Here is a 24,553-nt window from a genome sequence, read left to right on the forward strand (position 1 = left end):
ATGAAATTGATTACAACCCCATTGTTCTATTTGTTACTAGAATTATCCTAAAGATCCTTTCAGCTTACAGGAAATAAATTGACATGACTATTTTTTTTCAATTATTATGAATACTTATTTTGTTCATTCATGCAGCTGTCTGTTTTTGTGTTTACTGTGATTATTATTAATTGCTATAGCCTGAAATTCTATATCTTGCCCAGGCTAAAGACACATTAGCTTCTCATGGATGGATCCCAGTGCCAATCATGGGCAAGAAACTTTGACCCACTTCCATTTCTAACTTGGACTAGTTTGTCTCTTTTTAGGCAGCCTAGTGGTCATTATTCCCAGAATTGTAAGACTGTTGATGTAAGACTTAGGATAGGTATCGAGGCTATTTAAAATTCTACCACAAATCAGAACTGCCAAGCTCAAAACACTCCACCTCTTCAACCTCTTCAGTCACAAGAACTATAGGCAAGTGCCACCAAACTCAGCAAACTATGTTAATTGTCAACAGAATAACAGAAGCTGTACCTTCACCTATCTAATGACCACTTCTATATGATTTTATTTAAAAAGACAAAAATAAGCTAATATCAATAACAGAATTATATGTTACATCTATATTTCAAAGAGCTTTACATACATTATTTCATTTAAGTTTCACAATAAGGCCATGAGTTGGATACCATTGTCCCCATTTTGTATTTGAGAAAATAAGTCTCAGAGAGTATCTATGATCTAACCATGGTCAAAGAATGTTAGACTTTGAGTCAGAAGCCCTAGTTACAAATTATGACTATAAGAAGGTTATTTATGAGCCACTATAAGTAAAAAGGATGCCTCAGTTTTTTCATCTGAGAAATCAGAATTATAACATTTGCACTACAGAAAATGTCTTGAAAAACTTGTCATTGTCTACAAATGTGTTCTCGTTGCTGAAAAGAAACCTTTAAATTAAAATATGTTGACTCTTGTTTTTACTGTGTATATAAATATCTAATTGTTTTGTACCACTGGATCAGTAGCTTTAGTTAGAAAGATGATAATCTATCCTGACAATTTAAATACATTCTCCACTTAATGACCTAGTAAAGTTAATTTCAATAATTTGTCCTTCCTTTTCAAAGTTGACTATGACATTAGGCAGGTAATGCTATGACATGCAATTGAAATGAATTTAAGTGAAGGAGAGCTTTATCCTTTGGAACATCTGGGTCCAGTGGCCAGATATAGATCAGAAAGACTGGAGATAGCCCCAGATGAAATGGCAAACTTTGACCTTTTTAAGCTAAGATCTTTAACAGCTTTCAGTTGAACTAAGGCAAATACCTTTTCAATGTATATAGCTAGATAAGAAAGAAATGAGGCAAAAATGGTCTTTTTTACCTAGTTAAAAAAGAAAAAAATAAACAATCTGGGAGGGGAAGACCCTCAGGTTTCCTGTCCAAAACAGAAACAATTGATATTTACATTCACTCTGAGCCAATCAGGGCCCCAAAAAGATAAACCCCAAGACCTTTTATTGAGCAATGAAGGCTAGAGAAGGTTGGGTTTAAGACTTAGTCACCAAGAAATCTAGCCCATGTACCTCAAAAATATCTTGTGAGATTTCAGTGGGAAAAATTTATATTCCTTTATGATAGACTATTTAAAAAATCCTGAGGGTTTATCATTACTGTTACCATAGCCACATCTCTCAATAAAATCTTATTTTTCTGTATCAAATCTATGTATGGGAAATTTCCCCTTTAGTGCAATAAATTACAAGCACAACATGTAGTAGCTTTATGAGGTCTATGTGTTGCTATATGTTTAAACAATATGATCAATGAAACAATATGTTTCAACAATATGTTCAATTGAGGTTATTAAAATGACACATGCAACATATGCAAGGACAGCGTACCAGTAGAAACACATCTAAGTTTTCACAAAATAAAAATTAAATGATTATGACTACTTCAGGAAAAAAAAAATCTTATATACTTCTGAATTAGTCTTTGACTTCAAATGCTCTTTCCAATACATCACTGGACTTTTCACTTCATAAATAGCACGCACGCACACACACACACACACACACACACACACACACACACACATACATTTGTACACACAACACTGTAGGCTTGCATTCTTGAGTATGAGCTACTACTTGTAGTTCAGAGGGAAAAGCATCCCTCTTAAAATATACCACAAACTCTCTAGACTATGGATACCAGAAAGAATCTACAAGACAGACTGGAAAGTGAGGACTTAAGGATGTCAAGAGCTGAGCAGCAGCAGTAATGCAAATCAACCTCCTAACCAAAACTAAGACTTAAGACTTTAGAAGCTAAGCTTCAAAGAAAAATGGTATAGGGGTAACAGGCAAGGAAGGAAGGAAATAAACATTTATCAAGAGTCTACTATATGCCAGTCACCACAAATAACACTTTACAATTATCCCATTTGGTCCTCACAACAATCCTGGAAGGTAGGTATTCTTATCCCATTTTAGAGATGAAGGTAACAATAAAAATTCATTTATTAAAAAAATATGAGATTATTCTTACAAGTGAGAGGAGGCAGTTGAAATTTCTTGCTAGTAATTCGTATACAGCAGTGAAGAATGACCTTCCAGTTTTGTAGAAAAGAGTTTCTGTCACATCTCTTGCTATAGTCTTCTCCTGTTTATCATATTAACAGCATACAAACTTTCTGTTTCACATTTGACCTGTGGTTTTGTTTTATTTGATTGTTATATAGGTGATTGAAAACTTTCCACATCAACCTTCTTTACAGACTAATTTCTTTGCTTTTTTTTACTAGGCTTGGTGGTAAATGCTTATAATCCCTACTACTGGGACAACAGAGGTTAAAGGATCTCTTGAGTCCTGGAGTTCTGAGCAGAAATAAGTTAACCTGATCTGATGTCCATACTACAGCAATATATTAGTATAATAAGCTCCAAGGAGTTGGGATGCAAGTGAAGATATCAAGATCTCTAAAGAGGGAAAACAGGTCCCAGTTGACAACAAAGCATAGCTTTGGAGACCAAGATCATAACTCTTGTGCTGGTCAAAATAGGACAGAGCCATGAGTAGCTTCCTGCACTTAGAAGGGAGACGGAGTCTTAAAAACAAAACATAACAAAATCTTTGATTTATAAGCCCTTGTAGTATTTGAGAAATGTTCAGTTGTCCATTTTGTTCTTTGTAGTGCTCTAACCCCCAAATTGTGTTGACCTATTGGCTTTTTTAATAATTACAGATATCAAGAATTTGGAACATATTTTTTATTTTCCCAAAACCATTCCAGAGGTCTTATTCATGTTGCATTTAATGGGGGTAATGTTATGTTCAAATTTTCTAATACACGTACCAGCTAAAATATAGATTTATCTTTCTTTTGTCTTTCCAAAAGTACTAAATAGGAGGATTCTGGGAAGATGGCAAAGTAGATCAAAAAATCCCAAGCTCTCCAGATTTCCCCCACAAATAAGACCAAGTTGAATATGAGGACAAACTTTGAGCCCTAAAAAACAAATAGGAGTTGGGGCAGAACTGTTGTCCTCCTGGGATAATCAAAGAACCACCAAAAAAAAGCTGCCAGGAATGGGTTTTGGTCTGGGTAAAGTATAAATACTTCCAGAACAGTTGAACTGTAACAGCAAGCTGTGAACTGGGGGCAAGCTGAACTGGGTGGTAACCTCAGCCTCCGCCACAGGAACTTTCACCTCCCAGACAGTGTGGGGAGTCAAATATTTAAACCAAAGAAGATTAAGGAAACCTCTGCTGATAAGGAATGCCAGGACCAGCATTGTTGCTGAAACAGGGGCTCTGGGCAAGAATGAATCATCACCTACCTGGTGAGTGTAAAAGCAGTGGGGCAGCAAGGTAGAGTTCTTGTTTCAGACTCCAGGTGAGAGGGGAAAGCTGAAGGAACACCTGAGGCATCATTCCCTCTTCATCTCAGCACTAGAGTTTATTATACTAACAAGCTCTTATTTAAAAAAAAAAAAAAAAAAAAAAAAAAAGCAGGCAAAGGAGAAAGAACCCAACTATTAAAAGTTACTATGGGAAAAGAAAAGACTAGAGTTCATACTTCAGTAGAGGATATTGAAGTAAAAAAAAAAAAAAAAAAAAAACTTCTCCTGTCCCAAAAAGTAATATTAAATGACTACCTGCTCAAAAATAATTCAAAGAAGGAATAAAAAATAAAAAAATCAAATGAGAACTATATAAACACAATTACCGAGTACTTTTCATACAAATAAAGTTAGATCTCAACAATTGGAAGAATATAAATTACTCATGAATATTATTCAGTGACATACCAATCAAACTTTACATAATAGAGCTACAAAAATTACTTCATAGAGCTAAAAAAAATAATAACAAACTTCATATGGAAGAACAAAAGGTCAAAAATATTAAGAGAATTAATGGAGGTGGGGGAAGATGGGAGAGAAATGCAAAGGAACGTGACCTAGAAATATCAGACCCAAAACCCTATTTTAAAGCAGAGGTCATTAAAACCATTTGGTACTGGCTAAGAAACAGAGTGGTGGATCAGTGGAATAGATTAGGATATATAAGGCATAATAGTCACTGACTATATTATTCTAGTGCTGGTTCTACCCAAAGACTCTAGCTTCAGGGATAAGAACTCACTATTTAACAAAAACTGCTGGGAAAATTGGAAAATAGCATGGCATAAATTAGGCACTGACTCACATCTAACACTATATATCAAGATAAGATCAAAATAAGGTCATGATTTAGACATAAATTGTGATACCATAATCAAATTGGAAGAGCAACGAATAGTCTGTCACATCTATGGAGAAGGGAGAAACTTTTGACCAAAGAACAACTAGAGAGTATTATGAAATACAAAGTAGATAGTTTTGATCACATTAAATTAAAAATATTTTTTGCACAAACAAAACCAATATAGCCATGATTAGAAGGGAAGTAGAAATCTGGAGAGAAAAACTTTTATAGCCAATGTTTCTGTTAAAGGCCTCATTTCTAAAATATAGAGAAAACATAATATATAAGCCATTCCCTAACTGATAAATGGTCAAAGGTTATGAACAGACAATTTTCAGATAAAGAAATTAAAGCCATTTCTAGTCATGAAAAAATAATCTAAGTCACTCTTGACTAGAGAAATGGAAATTAATTCAACTCTGAGATACACTACATCATACCTCTTAGATTAGCTAAGATGACAAGAAAAGATGATAAAGGTTAAAGGGGATATGGGAAAAATGAATTGTTGTGGAATTATAAAATGATCCAACTATTCAGAAGAGCAGTTTGGAATTTTGCCTAAAGGCAAAATTTGCCTTTGATCCAGCAAGTTACTACTAGGTCGGTATCCCAAAGAGATCATGAAAGGGGGAAAAGAACCCACATAGCAAATATGTTTGTATCAGCCCTTTTTGCAGTGGTGAGGACTTGGAAATTGAGTGGATGCATATCAGTAGGGGAATGGCTACATGAGTTATCGTATATGAATGAAATGGAATGTTACTGATCTATAAGAAATGATGAACAAACTGATTTTAGAAAGCCTGATAAGACTTACATGAACTGATGCTGAGTTAAGCAAGCAGAGGCAGGGGAACATTGTATACAATAACAAGAAGTTTATATGATGATCAACTGCATAGATGTGGCTCTTCTAAACAACATGGTGATTCAAAGAAATTCCAATTTGCGTCCACATCCAGAGAGAAAACTATGGAACATGAATATGGATTGAAGGATAGCATTTTCAATTTTGTTTGTTTATTTTTTCTTGTCATGCTTTTTCTCTTTTGGTCTGATTTTTCTTACATCATGACAAATATGGAAATATGTTTAAAACAATTGCACATATTTAATCTCCATCAGATTGCTTTCTGTTTTAGGGAAGGAGGAGATAAGGAAAGGAGGGGAAAAATTGGAACACAAAGTCTTACAGAAGTGAATGTTGAAAACTATCTTTACATATATTTGGAAAAATAAAATACTACTGGGAAAAAATGAAACGAAAAAAAGAGATGAATAATCCAAGAAATACAAGAAAACTATGAAGAGAAAGACAATCACCTAGAACAAGAAATCCAGAATCTTCAGGAAGAAAAAGACTCTTTAAAAAGTAGAATTGGGCAAAGAGATCAAGAAATAACAAAACAAAATGTAAAGAATGAAAAAATAAAAGAGAATGTGAGACATCTCATAAGAAAAACAACAAATATGGAGAACAGATAAGAGAAAACAAGAATAACTAGATTACCTGAAAACTATAACCAAAAAATGAATCCTGATACAATAATACAAGAGATAATTAAAGAAATTTTTTCTGAAATGTTAGAACAAGAAAGGAAAATAGAAATAGAAAAAATCTATCTACTACCACCTGAAAGAGATCCTAGAAGGAAAACCCACAAAAACATCATTGCTAAATTCTGAAACCCCAAAGCCCTTGCTTACAAGCAGTAAGAAAAAAAAATCAATATGGCAGAACTATAGTTAGAATTACACAAAATCTAGCAGTAGTAATATTAAAACATGGCAGGTCTTGGAACACTATATAACAATGGACAAGATTACTAATCGTTGATCTCAAAGCTAAAGCTAAAATAGTTTAATCAATCAAAAATAGAGAAACTGTATCAATTTTTAGCCATATCAATCAATTTTGGTTTAGACTATTTAAAATAACTAGATAGAAGGAGATTGGAATATTTCTGAGATATAGGAAACAAAGAATTGGTAGATTTAGAAAAACATAGAAAGATTTGGGCTTATGAAGAATGTTGTTGTCTACCTTCACAGAAACAGAAGACAAACAAGCACAGTATCACCTTACATAGATATATATAGATATAGATATATATACATATGAATGTACATGTATGTGTGTATATATATATATGTATATATATATATATATATATATATATATGTAATTATAGATACCTGTATGGTATACATACGTATGCATATCTATATATGTATATAGACATATGTATTTATACTTATGCAATATTGTATCTAGACATGCATATATACATATGTATGTATATATAAATATATCCATTCTTAATTGTAGCCTTCTTGGGAGAGGAAAGAAAAAAAAATAAAGTAAAATATTTATAGAAGAAAAAAAAGGAAAAATTACAAGTAAAAAAAAAGATGGATAACTCTAAACACAATATGTAGTATTAATTATATGAGCCTTCTTGGAATGAAAAGTTAGTGCCTCATATTTTGAATCCCCTCATGTTCTGGTGTAGGATGACAATATTTTTCTTTTTCTGTTTTTTTTTTCCTATCTTATTTGTTTTTCAAAATTATGCATTTTCCTTTGTCTAGGTTTTATTTCTTCTAGTTCTTTTTTATTTTAGAAGCTTTTTAACTAAACATAACTTGGAAATAATTAATATTTGGTACTGTAGCATTTCTAAAATAGCATTGTTCTTTAGCTTTTATGGATCAATGCTATGTCTAGAAGAATGCAGGCAATAGTTTGGTCTATAATAATGCTCCAGTCCAATGTAATTTGTTGAATTTCCAGGAATATTTTGAAGTCTGTATTTGTCATAAAGGGACTTGTCATCAGTAAATTTCCATAAGAAAGTAAGCTTATTATGTATCATTCTGTTCATCAGATCATGTATTACAAAGCATTCTAAAGGTTCTAAATTCTGGTGGCCTCAAGTGTCTATTATTTCCTTTCATAATCTTAATTGATCAGTTAAGTTTGTGTTCTGTTAGGGTAATCTGTCTCAAAGCTCTGGTATTAATTATATGAGATTTAGCTGTCATCATTTTCCCCTTCTCTTCTATAAGCATTGCAACATGATTCAGTCATTTGTTCAATATTTCAATGTCAACATAGTGTTGATTAAAAGTTCATGTGGACATTTCCCCTTAGAGGGCTTTTAGTTTTGTTTCAATTCTAGGATGTTAGTTATTTTATTATCTTCCAAAAATAAACAACTTTCAGTTACATTTGGCAAATCCAAAATATACACCTATCAGTTTTTGCTGTGGCTCAGTGAATTGATAGCTATTTATTCTAAAAACATTTTTGAAGTTTTTAACATGTTTACCAAATAATGATGATAATGAGAATGCTGCAAAGGAAGAAATCAATATAAACTATATAAAAGCAAAGAAGAATGAAAAGATAAAAAATTTCCATGTTTTCATACAGCATAAAAACCTTAAGTTTACATTGTTACCTAGTGATTATGATAAAAAAATAATTCACACAAATAAATTAAATAAAAATAATTCTTAAAAGCCTAATAATCTACTATTTTTAAAAGATGGCAATTCATATGAATGTTGTGCTTATTTTGCTAGGGAGTTCCCCAAATTTTCCAGTAGGTCATATCTTTAAACTCTGAAATCTTTTAAATGCTGACTATGACAAGTCTCAGTAAGTTATGATTTATCAGAAAAGACAGGGCCATTTCATCTCCTATAAATTTTAAGCACACACATTACTCTTTGAAACAGGATTTATAATTTATCAAAGACACAAAACTAAAATACAAATCGGCAGTTTATGATGATTATTGGGAAGGTAAAAGTTTTATATCAAAAATAATAATCTACAAAATAACTCCTTGTTTATAGAATTTCACTTTTAATATAAAAATTGTAACTATATAGTCATAAAAGGGGAAAAAAGCATAATCTACAGGATACAGACTCAGAGACAGAAAAATTCCAATTTTGTCTTTATCATAATTTGGCTGTGTGGCCTTGCTCAAATGAAGTACCTCAGCTAGCTCTCTAAGACTATCAATTGTAAAGAAGGGGATCTAAAGTGCAAGAAGTTTCTCCCTGAGAGGATGATCAAAGGTCTAATGCCAAAAAAAATCATATACAAGCATCTCAAAGGAACAAAAGGACAGAAGGTAATCACAGTACTTCAGATAGACTTCTTGAATACTTAGCCAGATATCGACAGAAGGTTCCCAACAATTCATAAAGTCAAAAATATAGGAAGATCTATAACTTCATAATGTCATGAGAAAAGAGGCAATTTAGAAGCCATAGTTTCCTTCAAGATTCAGCTCAAGTGTCCCGTCCTTCAAGAAGACTTTTCCTAATTCCCTCAGTTATTATTTACTTTGCTGAGTATATGTTTGCATTCATATATGTATATACTCAGGCACACACATAATTTATATGTATATACCTGGTATCCATTTATTTTGAAATATGTGATACCTCTTAATAGGAAGGATGAAAGAAATTAGAAAACAAAGACTGTCACACTTTTCTTTTTGTATTCCCAGGACAGTATAATGCTGGGCATTAAAGACATGCTTGTTGATTGATCTAAAGCCTAAAAAGTTTCATCCCAATGTTCTGGCCAATTATCAGACCAAAGTAACAACCATATAGAGCCAAGAAAGCGATTTTCCTTCCAAAGTAAATCCTAAAGAAAAACTCACCAATTCTGAGGGCTATTGCCCCAGAAATAAGAGTGCACACTAACTGGGACATAATATTGATACCCTTTTCAGTTTTTCCAATGTTTCCAGACTCATAAAAAAGGTCACAAATACCCTTGGCAAATGGAAAAGGTGATTTCTCCTTCTGTAAAGCTTTTGGCCTTGAACCTCCATTCCATTAAACTTTATAGCTCTGATTTAAAGGTCAATGCTATCCATTATCCTATAATGTCACTATCAGGAAAGGGAAAGCAAAATGCCCTTTCCACTACTTCTCCTTCCTTCTTTGTGTTGCCTTCTACCACATTTCGAAGTTTGGAATTGAGGTGAAATCTGTGCTTTTGTGCCATGTCTGTGTTCATCAGGATTTTTTAGTCAGTCTATACTCCTTTTCAAGGACATTCTCATCAAATAACAGGGAAAAATCAGCAGTTGTCAGCTAAATCCTGCCTTTTTATCTAGGGAGAGTCATTTATTTTGCAATATAAAGAGTAACTATTTAGAATACCTGCTTCCTGAGCTCTCAGGTTGAAGCTACTTTTCATGAGAATTATCCTAAGTAACTAAGATACAATTACATTATTCATGATCAAATAAAATATGTAGTAGGCATCTTGCTGATGCAAGTATATGTTAATCACTATTTTGAAATATTCTATGGTGTAATGGAAAAGATCAGATTTAAAGTCAAAAGGCCTACATTCAGATTGTGGTTACTTACTACCTATAGCATGCTTTGAGTAAATCCTTGTCATTTTGAGAGCTTCAGTTTCCTCATCTGTAAGATGAGTGGTTTAGACCAGATAATTGTCAAGGTCTCATAGCTTAATGGTCCTATGATTGCTAAAAAGGTAAATAACAAATATTCACAAAAATAATTTCTTTATAATTTCATCCATATTTTTATGTCCTAAAAGACTTGAACATAGAAAATTCATGATGTATTTACTTTAGGGAAAAATCTCAAGAATGAGGGAAAATAGAGTAGACTATTTCTTTTGTTCTCTTTCATTTAACTTTCTCTCTCTCTCTCCCTCCCTCTTTCTCTTTGTCTAGTCCCACAGGATTTCCCAATAGGAACATACCTGTATACCTAAACCATAGGTTTAGGGAGTGAAAGACGGTAAAAAAGAAATTGTGTCCAGTTATATTTTGCAGGTCATAAAGCTGCTGATAGAGGTCAAAGAAAAAAAAATAAAGAAAATAAAAACATTGAACCACATGCTGATATAGATCAAATCACTACACAGCAAGCCCAGATGGAAGGGTTCATTTTGAGCCTAAGCATCACGTAGGCTGAAAAGTCAAAAGGCCACTTCTCAATTGATGATTACATGTAGCTTCCATGAATAGAAGGCAAAAGGGCAGATACTTGTAACATGGAAAGGACTGCTGATAGCATTAGTGTCTTAACTCAGACTTCTCCTGATGAGCAACCCTATCAAATTTAGAAAGAGAGGACAAGTTAAACAATATTTGTGGGAAGTATAAAAGCATTTTTCAGTCTTACAGAACTTGCCTAATATTTTACTGTCTGAACCAGCATAATCCCAGTAAGTAACCACTTAAAAATCAACCCTTCAAGACCCCAAGCTTAATCTAGAAAAATCAAATTTTTCCAGGCCCCTTCCTTTCAAGAAGTCTGAGATTGAGTCTAATGTCCTTAATCATTCAGGATGGATCTCCAAGCCTACACATCTGAAAGTAAAATAACCATACTCTATTCTAACCAAGATTCACTTAATATGTGTTGGTTGTGTTCAAAATGAACATCTCAATATTTATTTCAATGACAGCTATTATTGATCTTTCCCCAGAAATACTCTTCATTATCTATACATGAAATAAAAATTGTAATCAAAAAGATAAGAAACCTTTTCTGGTATAAAACATGGATTCTCTATCTCTATGGTAATTTTTGGTAATCACTTTAAGAGATAAAGTTGTGGAAATAATTTTAACTTTTTTCCAGTGTCATGAAAACTGGAATACATATAATATTTAATGAATACTTCTTTGCTTTTGTAATAATTAGGTTATTGTGTACTTGCTGGGATCTGAATACAAGCATGAAATCTGTTTCTTTAGTAATTCTACAATCAAATTGTTCACTAAATAATTCCATAATATAAACAATCAGTTATAAAGATCTGAAGCTCATGTTTTGTGTAATGTTTTTTTTAAATCCAGATTGGTTTGTTTTTCTTTATGCAGAAGAAAATGTGAAAACATACTCATTTTTTTTGTAGTGCTGTTATTTACTCAGGGACAAAGCTGTGGTTTGCAAATGTCATGAATGATTTGTGGTCTATTGAATCACGAATTTGATATAACAAGTGGTCAGCTTCTATTATTTTGTCTTCATTCTCTTGACTTGAACAAATAGGAAATTGTATTTTGCTTATTAAAGCAAAGGAAGAAAGTCTGGTCTATGGCCCTGATATGAGATTGTGGATCCCCTTTTTTGCATTCAGATACAACAAAACAATCCCCTGCACTGAGGTACTAATTTCAGTTAGAAATAAAGCCAAAACTATCTATGACCCTATTTTTCCTCAGCTTTAGGCTTGTTTTTTGATTATCTCTAGCAGTAGTACTATCGGTCCTACTTTACAATATACATACTCTTTTGGTAATCTCAGCACCTAGCAGAGTACATATAAGAAGCACAATAGAAACGATTACCAAATTCCTTGGGTTTTTCCTAATACTGTGAGCAGATGGGGTCATTTTGGAGCTAGAGTGGTATAAAGGTATAAAAGTATTTCAACACTTAAGGCAAAAAGAAGTCACAGCTGAGGAAAGTAATAATCAACTCTCATCTATGGGAGTTTTTAAAGTCACCTAGGAGGAAACTAGATGGCTCCAGAAGTGGGCCTAGATTCAGGAATGCCTAGGTTCAAATTTGGTCATGGACAGTTATTATGTGACCTCAAGTCAATTAACCTTTGTTTGGATTAATTTAATGGGGAAGAAAATGGCAAACCACTCCAATATCTTTGTCAAGAGAAGTCCATAGGCAATATGGTCCATAGGTCCAACAAAGAGTTGCCACAACTGAATAATAACAGCAAAGGAGAAAGAAGAGAATTGGTTTTCAAGAGTTTTTGGAGGATACAAAGCCTGGTTGTTTTTAGAATACAAAGATCCCTACAGACTCTGATGAAATTCAGACTTTTTTTATTTTAGAATTTAAAATCTCCACAATCTAGATATAACCTCCTTTTAAAGTTTCACTTCAAATAAATCCCCTTGTATACTTTGTGCTCCATTTTTCTTTGGAATTTAATTTCCTTCTTCCATATCTTTATACAATACTTATCCTCATGTGAAATGAAACATCCCCTCATTTCCATCTTCTCCAGTCCTTACCTTAATATAAGGTTCAGTTCAGATGCAATTTCCTTCAAAGAGATTTTCCTGTTCTGCCACCATCATGATTTTAGTGTTTTTATTTTGTATGTATGTAATATTTATATGTATGTATATGTATCTATGTCTATGTGTACATATTGTATTATTTTCTTAGATTGTAAACTCATTGAGGACAGGGACTATTTTGCTTTTTGTCTTTGAATCCTCATTACTTTCCATAATGACTTTCACTTCATGGATGTGGCTTTCATCACCTCAGTACCTGGATTATTGTTGCTAAAGCCTGCTAATAGTTCTCCCAACCACAAGTCTCTCTCCACTATAGCCTGTCTTGCACTGTCGTAAAAATAATTTTCCTAAAAATCAGGTCTTACTCTAATTTACTTCCATTCTTCAATGCAAACCTCCTTGTTCTTTCACAAATCTACCTTCCTCAATCTACCTACTGGATCCCCTACTTTCTTTCAAATTTTAGCTAAAATTCCACTTTTTACAGGAAGCCTTTACTAATCTGCCTTAACACTAATCTTTCCCTCTGTCAATTATTTCTAAACAATTTTCCATATAACTTGGTTGTACATAGTTCTTTGTATGTTGTCTTCCTCATCTGACTGTGAGATCCTTGAGAACAGAACAGAAGAGAACAAAAGCTGTCGTTTGACTTTTTTGTATCCCTAGCACTCAGCACAGTGCCTGGCACACAGTATGTACTTAATAAATTCATGGCGTTCATATAGATGGATGTCTGGGTGGCTGAAGTGATCATTTAGCCTCCTTGTACAGTATCAAACTTTGTAGGGAATAAATAATGATAGTGGTTTAATATGGAATATGGTCAATCAATCAGCATTTATTAAACACCTAGTATGTTGTGTCAGGTATTATGCTAAATTTGGGTATACAAAGAGAGGCAAAAGATGGTCTCTTCCAACAAAGATATTACAATCTAATGAGAGGAGACAACATTAAAACAACTATAAACAAAACAAATTTTATATATAAGATAAAAGGGAAATAATTAACAAAAGGAAGGCACTGGAATTAAGAAAGTTGGGGAAAGGCTTCCTGTAAAAGGTGGAATTTTATCTGGGACCTAAAGGAATCCAGGGAAGTCAGTGGTCAGAGCAGAGAAGGGAAAGCTTTCCAAGCATAGAGGATTGCTGGAGATAGTATCCAGAGAGATGAAGTGTCTAACTTGTGGAACAGCTAGGAGGCCTATGTCACTGGATCAAAGAGTATGTGTGGGGGAGTAAGATGTAAGAAAACTGAAAAGATCAGAAGGAGCTAGATTGTGAAGAACCAAAGTATTTTGCTTTTTGTTTTTGCTCTTGGAAGCAATAGGAAGTCACTGCAGTTGTTGAGTACCGCAGTGCTATTTAACCAAAGTATGCTCCCTGTTCTTATAAATGGCTTTTGTGCTAATTGCACTACAGGCAAACTTAAGAACCATCCCTTATCTTCAGCTTATCATTTTTAGGCACTCACATAATCATGCTGTCTTATTCCCACTCTGACATACCTAAGTATCAGGTAGAACATCATTCTCTAGTAATTAACCTATATTAATTCTGGCATCTAGAAAAGGTAATTCTCACCCTTCACTGTTAGTAGACATGACACTCTATTTTGTAGTTATATCTATAGAAGGGGAAGGCTAGATGGTGCAGTGGATAGAGCACTGGATCTGGAACAAGAAAAACTCATCTTTCTGAATTCAAATCTGGTCTCAGACATTTATCAGTTCTGTTAAAAATAGGAAAGTCATTTAACTCTGTCTGAACTGGAGAAGGAAATGACAAACCACTGCAGTTTCCTTACCAAGAAAGGAGAGTAAGACATGACCAATATGACACATCATCTATAAGATATCATTTTTCTATAGCATCTACAATCAGGAACAATCAGAATCTACTTCTTTTCTGACACTTTGAACTTGTAATTTCTCTCCTTAAGCAGCATTTCATCAGAGCAAAATGGTGCAAGAGGTATAAATAACACTCTGGGATTTCAAACAGCTCAAGCCTAAATGACAAAATTCCTGACATTATTCCACAGAATAATTTCTTTGACTCTTTCCTAGGAAGAGGCTCTGCATCATTGCTCTGCTAAAACAATGATCTTCAGATGCATTGTCCCCTGAAAGGAAAATCTTTAATTGGGGAAAGAAAAAATAAAAAAAAAATCCTTGCCGATTTTCTCAAAGGAGATGAAACTGCCAAATGAAGGTGGCAAGAGAACATTTCACATCACTTGCAGCTGACAGCTCAAACTGAAGAGCTTTTTAGCTCATTTCTTAGGTCATCTCCTCTGCTCACCCCACCCCATGTATCTTAATATCCCTTTTTAAGAAAATATTCCAAGTATTAAAAATAATTCCACCAAAGCTGTTTAATATATTTTCAAAGTTGGTTTAATTTTATTCAGTTGTCATGAAGATAAAAAAGCAAGGCTCCAAAATGAAATTATTTGCCCAGAAATTTGAATCAAGTCAGAGATCAAATAAGGTAAGAATAGAATATTTTGTCCTGTCCCCAAGTTTACCATTTCCCCCTATTATTCCCTTAAAATATTTTGAAACCCAATACCAGATGTCATATTTCTAAAGTAGAACATAACTGATGTGTGTAAAAATATAAGACAAATCAAAACTTCCTTTCAGGAAACCCTGAAGATTGGCTTCACAGAATCTCAAAATAGCAAGAAATCCCAGATATCACCTAGCACTACCCTCAGAAGTATCTGATGATCCAAAATTATCTCTACTTCCTTTCCCTACCTTGGAAGTTGCTATTGATCCACGTTTAGATTAAGTCTTAATAGAAGCTTAATAATAATAAGCTTAAAAGAAGCTAACAGTTTAAGTGCTTTAAGGTTTATACATATTATCTCATTTGGACCCTCCCAACCACCTTGTAAGAAAGATGTATCATATTTCTATTGTGCAGAAGAGAAAACTAAGACTGAGAATGGTGAATTGACTTACATGGGGATATAAAATTAGTAAGTGCCTGGAGCAGCATTTGAATTTGAGTCCTCGAGTCTCCAAACTTTAGTGCACTATTGAGAGAAATGATTATTTCTTTAATGGCCAATTATTAAAGTTGGGGAGACCCCCAACTTTTTCCCTATCCTATTTCTTTCTCCAAAGAGACTGTTCTTTGGAGGACAAGTCTGTTGGAAGATAGTAATCAACACTCTGTTCATTATTAGTATTCCTACTTTACCCAATTAATTCAGATTTCTAATTTAAAATGAATTATTGCCCACCGTGCTCCATTCAAGCTAATTTGGGAGGAGATAATTCTTCTATCTAGGTTGCCCAAATCTGTAGGTGGTCTGACTATAGATTTCCTTTATCCAAGAGTAGCATGACATCTTTTGCCTATCCCCTCACCAGAATAGGTCTACCTTTTATTAACTGTTAACTAATCAGAGTTAATTTCCACCTTCTGGTTAACCCACTTTTTCAAGGTCAAATAAGCTGTGAAACTAATGTCATGATTATCTTTGATCTAAGAGAGATGGCAGTTTCATTGTTTTAAATAGTATGCTCTTCCTTTTATTTTCTGATAAATCCACCTCCTCCTAAAAAAAAATTTGTTTTATCAATGAAATGCTAGCACTATTAACAAAATGATTAATTACTCAGAAATCATGTTTCTCAAACTTTTTAAATGTTACATTATCCACTATATATCTAGCTGCCTCATAATTTCCAAGTTAAACGCACTCATAGTAAGAGATGGATTCCACTGAACCAGACACCTAAGTCCTGGTTCTAATTCTTTCCCTAATTCATTATGTGGCCCTGGGTAAGTTCCTTTAACTCTCTGGCCAATAATTATCAAGGAAAAGTGTTGGTCTAGAACAGAACATTCCAAAGGTTCTTTCCAGCATTAAATCACATAATTCTTTTTGATGTATTTTTTGGATAGCCAAAGGTAATACTACCTTCTTAACAACGTGTCGTATGCATGAGGAAAAAGATTTCTTTCTCTAGACTTTTCTTCCTACTGGTTCCATATTTTATTTCTTCTTTTTTGCACTGAGCAAAAAGATCAGTAAACATTTCTGACTCTAATTCATCCCCAGGACTTATCATTTCTTTTGGAGAAAATTGCAAGTTTTATTTTTGTGGGAAAACATTTTTGCTTTTTCCCAATTTAATATAATTACTATGGTCGTCAGATATTCCATAAAAATTTAAGTTCCAACATAATATTTTGAATGCAATTTATTGTTATGTATCTTTTGAAAACATATTATATTGATTTATATAGATTCATCTAAAACTCCAAAGTACTTCTGATAACACAATTCAGTCACAATTCTCCTTTTGGCCACAATCCCAGTCTCAGTAAAAATGTTCCTCTTATTCTCATTCTTCTTCATATCCACAGTTCCAGATCCAATATTAATTCTAAGATCACACTTTTTTCTTTGACCCAATTCTCAATCCTGACCTAATTTGTTTTTCACCTTGGGCCTTTTTACCAAAACACTGTCTCATTCATAGTACAAATTTTCAACTGGACTCTGTCCATTTGGGGTACACAAGTCTTCCACTGAACTAGTTATGGTCTAATCCTAGCCCAAATTACTTTATAGAAATTAAAACTTTAAAAAAGTCTATAGAGTAAAAAAGATTTCATAATAGTGAATGGGAGTCAATAAGGAAAGCAATAGACAACCCTCATCCTTTAATTACCCCTTAAGATTTGGAGGTTAGTTATATAGTAATGAAGTGATTCTAAGAATTCTCAAGAAGTGAAGTGATTATGATTTTGATTTTTTAAAATAGATAGCAGATTAGAGTAATTCATACATATCTCTAAACCCCTAAAATATACAGATTTGGATATGAATATCTATATATTTCTATATATAGTACTTTGCAGCTGCATTATTTTGAATATTATGCTCTTCCTTTTTTTCTAGTACATCCATGCTCTTCTTAAAAATCTATGCACATAAATTTTATACACAACAAAAATTAAATCACCACTGTTCCCAGACCATCAGAAATCATTACCAGGTTCTACAAAAAGAGGTTGTCACTATTACTCCAGATTATCCAATAAATAGATGTCATTCTCAAATAAAAAGCAAAGTTTTTGCACTTACAATTTCCTCAAGATTTCAATGAATTCGTCCATCTTGTCCTTGAACTTCAGTGCAAGCTCTATATCTGTTTCACCATGAATGTTTCTAATATAAAGGCTAACATCATGAAGGTCATCAATCATGGATCTAACTGAAGAACTGGTGAGGGGTGTCCTAATCAAGAAAACAAAGTAGTGTCATTATGTCCTGTTCAAATAACAATGATAACTTTATAACTAAGAATAAGTTTTGTATATACATATATGTATGAGATTTAATATATATATATATACATATATATATATTTCATATGCATATGTTGTTCAGTCATGTCAATCATATATAATTCTTTGTTAACCCAGTGGGAATTTTCTTTGCAAAGATACTGGAGTGGTTTGCCATTTCTTTCTCTAGTTCATTTTATAGATGAGGAACTGTGGCAAACAAGGTTAGGTGACTTATCCAGGGTCACATAGCTAATAAGTATCTATGGCCAGATTGGAATTCAAGTCTTCCTGATTCTGGATCTGGTGCTCTATATACACACACATTTTGTTGTTGCCGTTCCAACCATCAGAATTGGTATTTAGCTTGTTATGTGAGGTTCTTTCTTAGATGTTCTGGCATTTTAATAATAGTTTATAAGCAGTTTAATAAAGCTCTCATATTGTATTTAAAATTTTACAATTTAAGGTTAGTTAATCATCTACAATATTTTGAAATATCTTAAACTTAAATATAGAGGAGGCTGCAACTAGAGTAAGTCATTTCAACTTCTTTTAAATAATTTTAAAGTACATGTAATTGGAGTAATACTCTGATCCAATTCCCTTAGGATTCTCTTCCCAATTATAAGCTCAAAGCCAAAATAAGTATTTGAAAGGAATAAGTGATAGTAATTTACAATGAAATTTACAAATCACTTTAGTTAGATTATTCTTGTGTGATGAGGTTAGATAGCACTTTGCGGTGACAATATTGAGACTCAAGAGATCTAATGTCATTTCTTTATAATCACACAGTAGTAAATGTCAAGAGTGATGAACTGAGGTTTAATGATTCAATTGTGGATCATTTAATATGTTTCTATCTTTCAAAACTGGGAGGAAAAAAGTACTCTGACAATTACATAGTAGCCATTTTAACTTTAACACCTAAGAAAATAATTATAATAACTTTTTTAATGTTATTATAATAAAGCACATAATCATTTTTTTAAAAAAAAAAAAAACCTAATTATTTTGGATTCCAGGTTATGTAATAAAGAAAATATAGAACTTGAATTTTCCCCTAATCTTCATGACCTCTCAAACTTTTCCAAAACAGAAATTATACACAAAAATATAAAGCAATTTCAACTCTCTCTATGAACCTATTCATCAAGAACCTTACAGATATAACAACTCAACAAATTAAAAGAAGAGAAGACTAATCCCTAATTCCCTAACATTCTTACTCAGAAACCTTCCCTGACTATACCTACCATATAAGCAGGGGTGACCCACAGCTTTGCAGCAAAATTTATCCCTACCCCTTTCTCCTCCCAATGTCAGTAAAACTAAAAAACATGATCTTACTCTGGCTGGGATAGCATCATGGCACCACTCTCTGTTACAACAAGTATTAAGCAAAGCATTGAGAATAGAAGAAACTAGACTGGGAGACACATATAGCTAAATGATACTCTTCTAAGTCTAAGGAAAAAAAAAACCTAAGCACCCAGCTTGGAGTCAACATCATCCCTTCAGAAAGTCATTTGAGGCAGAAACTGAGTAAGAAAAATAGGAATTTCCCAGAATGAGAGGAGACCAAGATGAGTTTGAGGACTAGTTACCAGAGAAATTGTAATCAAGGGGAAGGAATAATAAAGTGAGTAATAGGAGGAAATTAAGGATAAAAATTGAAATTTTCAAAGATTTCAGATGGAAGAAAATTCAGCTGAAAACCCTAAGTATAAGGAGATAAATCAACAGGGAAGATGTAAATAATAGAGAGGATATGGTTTCCAGATAAGCTAAGAGATCAGCCATTTCTGAATAAATATTGTAAAACAAAGGAAAATGAATCAATACTTATAAATCAGAGGAACCTGTGAATCCTCAAAAAAAAAAAATGGAAATAAAGCAGAATGCTCCTGAGTTGTTTAAAAGAGAAATAAGTATTATAAAAGCAGAATTTATGGCCTTAAAAGCAGAAATAATTGACAAAATAGAAAAACTTAAATTCATGAAGGTAATTTATATCAAAGAAACAAAAAAAAAAAACTAAGTGACTAGAATATAAATATAAAAAAATGAAGGATAGTCTAGAAAAAGAAAAGCAAAATGGATTAACATTTAAAGAAAATGTGATCTCCATAAAAACAAAACAGATTGTTCTAAAAGACAAGATGCATAGAGTCAACTTAAGGTTTATAGGTTTTCCAGAAAAATATACAAAGTCAAAAATGTGGAAAACATAATGCAAAACCAAAAGATATACAAGAAAATTCAGAATTCTGAATATAGAAAACAAAGGATAAATATAAATAATATACTAATCACTTTCAGAAATAAAAAAAAATTCTTATAAACCTTAAGATGTATAATGGTTAAATTAAATAATTCTACTGAAAAACAACAAATTCTGGAAGCTACCAAGAAAAAATCCTTCAAATATAAAGGAATGAAAACTCAAATAATACAATATTATTCTTCCCTGAAGAGGAAAGGAGCAACTTAAGATAATCTACTCCAACAACTTGAACCTAACCATTAATGGAAAAAAAAAAAAAAGACATTAAATAAGAAAGAAGGATTCGGAGAATTTTTTAGAAAAAGAAAATTAGACTTGATGAAATTATTTGTTTTTCAAATATCTGACAAAATGAATTCAAGAAGCATGATAAGGAAGCACGGTGCACAAAGACATTGAAAACAAAATGGCAAAAGAGGTCATTAAGAAATTTCTTTCTATAAATATTCTAAACAGGGGTGAAAGCAAAGGACAAATATAAGTAATGGTGAAGAAATAGACTTAAAACAATTATGGACTGAACTTCAAACACTCCACAGACAAGTAAATCAAAAGTTTTTTGGAACTAAACAGCACATAAATATGAGAGAAAGGAAGAGGGATGTAGAGAAATATGTGATGTATCCTGACCCAAAGGTTAAAAATGAAGGAAAATAGCTGTGCCAGTCCCTCAGAAAGATAAGATTTTTCAGGAATATAAGTAAAGGGGCAAAAGGAGTAACTAAAACAAAGAGAAATACAGAAAGAAATTTCATTTCAGTGTTGAGAGAACTGATGAACACTAACTACCAAAGAGAAAGAGATATATACTCTAAAAGGAGTTGGCCATCTTATGAGTATAAACTGAAGGGATTTATACTTTGACCAGTCATCTTACTCCAAAAGAAAGAAAATCAGAGTTCCTGAAAGAAATGGAAACCCAGAAGCAAGGAAAGATATGTACCTAGAAAAGCTGCTTGGAAAATGGGTAAATGAGGAGATGGGAGTAGGAAGAAATGACCATGGGAAGAGTAATGGCTAGTAATAAGCTATGCCATCAGAAATCTAGGAAAATTCCTACTATGAGGCAACTATCACCTATCAGAACTAGCATTTCTAAGATTGATATATAATCAATAAAAGGGTGCCATGAGAAAGATCTACAAGTTTCTAAAAGATCTGTAATTTGTTTAGAATGGGAAACCAATAACAAGTACTAAGGCACCCTTACCTTTATTTTTAAAAGTCTTAATTCCATGTGAAAGGCTGGGATTAAAAACTAAATAAATATAAGGACTATGAATTAAAAGGGGGGGAAGTCTAGTAGAGATAGAAGAGATAGATGAATAAATAAGAGAATAAGGAAAATAAATCCTTTTTTGGAAAAGAAGAAAATGGAATTTTTTAAATAATGACTGCACAAGTTGAAAGAGAGGAACTAAAGAGATACTTTAATTGACTACTTAAATGAGAGGGAAGAAAAGAAACAATTATGTAAGTAGCTAAATTAAAGAAAGAAAAGAGAACTACTAACTTAAATAAGGCTCCAAAACTAGGAGGAAAAGTAACAAAAAGGGAAAGACAAATAAAGATACAATGTTTACAGAGAAAGAAAGAAAAAAAGTCTAATTTAGAAAAAAATTATCACAATAGACTTATAATTGTCATCTTCTTAATTATTTCCTTCCCTTATCTTGGATCTGCTCACTTTGCTCAACATCAATTCATTTAAGTCTTTCCAGGCTTTTCTGAAATCAGCCTACTTAATCATGTCTTATAGAACAGTAATATTCCATTACAGTCACATACCATAACTTATTCAATCATTCCCCATTTGATAGCATCCATCCATTCAATTTCTACTTCCTTGCCACCACAAAAAGAGTTGCTCCAAGCATTTTTGCACATGTGGATCCTTTTGCCTCTTTTATGATTTCCTTAGAATACAGACCTAGTAATGGCACTGCTGGATCAAAGGGTATGGACAGTTTTATAGCCCTTTGGGGATAGCTCCAAATTGTTCTCCTGAATAAATGGATCAGTTCACTGACATTGTAGATTTTATTGATCTTCTTGGAAAATTAGAGTAAATGTTCTACTTACTAATATTTTGAATTTTACTAGTTCTTTTTTTCTGGAGTTAAGTTTATAAGCCTATTTCTATAGGTCAAGTTAAAAACATTACTGATAGATAGGATCTAAAGTTAAGAACTCATCATACAATTTAACAATCCATTCATCCAACAAATCTTTATTTAATGTCAACTAAAACTGTGTTTTATATCTATGGCCATTTATGGCCTTAAGAGTTCTTGAATAAATATTAGAGTTCTAATTCTGTACTGCAGTGGAGTGACTCACCTTACTCTTAACCTCCACACTTCAGCGTAATCAACTATACTGACTCCTGATGTAGAGCACACTTGAAATTAAAATTTCCCCATTGCTCTTCACAAAAGTATCTGATGAAAAGTCATATACCTATTTCCATGAAACTATTATTCACTTCAATTGCCCTCTCTAGTCCAAGTCAAGCTAGAGTGGGTCTCATTATAGAGGGAATGCTTATGATTCAGTAAAAGAAAATTTCACAAAGTCTAGTTAGTTGTTATCATCAGTATTCCTATCTATCCCTCTTGACTAGCAGAGTACCTGACACATAGTAGGAATTTGATAAATGTTTGCTGACATTGATTGATTGGTTTAATCTATTTCTAATCTTCATGTTGCCTATTACATAGTGATAGGTATCCTATTCAGCAAAGACCTTCCCTTCAAAAAAGAAAAAAAAAAAGATATTTTTTTTCAATTACAGTAAATGCTTCTTAACCATTTCTGATAAAAAGTCCTCCATGAGGACAATATCTATGCCATTTTTTATTTTATATTCCCATGGCCTACTTCAATTCCTTGCATGTAGTAAATGCTTAATTAATGTTTATTACATATAATGGGATTTAGCCACCATTATTATTTATCTCTAGTAATTGTCCCTTTTTTCTGGAACATACATATTTTTAAAATTCAGGATGAACTTCTGGTGCTAAGATAGCAGAGGTAAGAAGGAACCCTCTTGAAGCCTTCCCAAATTCCTCTCCAAACAACTAGAAAACAACTTCAGAATTGATCTAGGATCAGAGAAGAAGCTTACCAGAAGGATAAGAAAAATCTATCTCACTGTATTGGGAAGGGTACAAGATCCTAGGAGAGAAGTAGAAGTGCCAGTCAGTCTCATAGCAGCAGGCCTGCAGCAAGTCTCCAAGCCTAGGGCAATCTACCAGCTAGACCATTGACAAACCACCATCCCGCTAGGTAAGGGAGCATAGTGAAGTCCCATCCCTGGGCTGGCCAACAGCTAGATCTTGCCCCTGGGACCTGTCCACAGAGAGACCTTGTTTCCTTAGCAACCCAGCAGCAGAAACCCTGCTCCATCCTTGTGGTCAACCAGCAATAAGATCCCTTTCCCAGATCCAGATACCTGAAAGACTGTTACTTTAGCAACCCAGTAGAAAGGTTCCCATCCCTGTGTTAAGCTAGCAACTGAATCCCACACCCAGAGAAGGGCATCAGGGAGACCTCATTCACCCAGTATAAGCCAGAATAGGAACATATCCTCCAGTGAAAGCAAACAGTTAAGTCTTGAACATAAGTGAAAACTAGCAGTAAGACCAAACTGACCCTGAATCCCAAAACAAAAAGATTAGTACAGTGCATGATCAGAGCCCATACTCTCCAGGTCACAAAAAAAGGACAAAAAAATGAGAAAAAAAAAGAACTTGACTATATAAAAATTACTATGGTAAAAGGAAGGATCAAGGCATAAACTTAGAAAAGGACAACAGTGTCAAAATGGCTACAAGTGAAGCCTCAAAGAAAAATGTAATTTGGTCTGAGGCCCAAAAAGAATTCCTGGAAAAGCTTTAAAAGGATTTTTAAAAGAAAATTAGAGAAGTAGAAGAAAAAATGAAGAAATTGGAGTAATTCAAGTGAAGCATGAAAAAAAGTTAACAGCATGGGAAAAGAAATACAAAAATTTACTAAAGAAAATAACTTCCTAAAAAATGGAATTGGTCAAATGGAAAAGGAAATATAAAATCTCACTAAAGAAAATCATTGTTTAAGAATAAGAATTGAACAAATGGA

At 33.1% G+C, this 24,553-nt stretch overlaps 1 protein-coding gene across 2 annotated transcripts in view; it reads right to left on the reverse strand.

Moving 5' to 3' along the window:
* Positions 1 to 24,553, reverse strand: part of CNBD1 (cyclic nucleotide binding domain containing 1) — a 529,678-nt gene that overhangs the window by 437,312 nt on the left and 67,813 nt on the right. For both annotated transcript variants that reach the window (XM_074284959.1, XM_074284949.1), the window contains exon 4: positions 17,939 to 18,091. In XM_074284959.1, coding sequence (XP_074141060.1) covers positions 17,939 to 18,091 — 153 coding nt within the window. The remainder of the gene's footprint in view (positions 1 to 17,938; positions 18,092 to 24,553) is intronic.

The sequence above is a fragment of the Sminthopsis crassicaudata genome, chromosome 1, assembly GCF_048593235.1.
Source record: "Sminthopsis crassicaudata isolate SCR6 chromosome 1, ASM4859323v1, whole genome shotgun sequence".
NCBI lineage: Eukaryota > Metazoa > Chordata > Mammalia > Dasyuromorphia > Dasyuridae > Sminthopsis > Sminthopsis crassicaudata.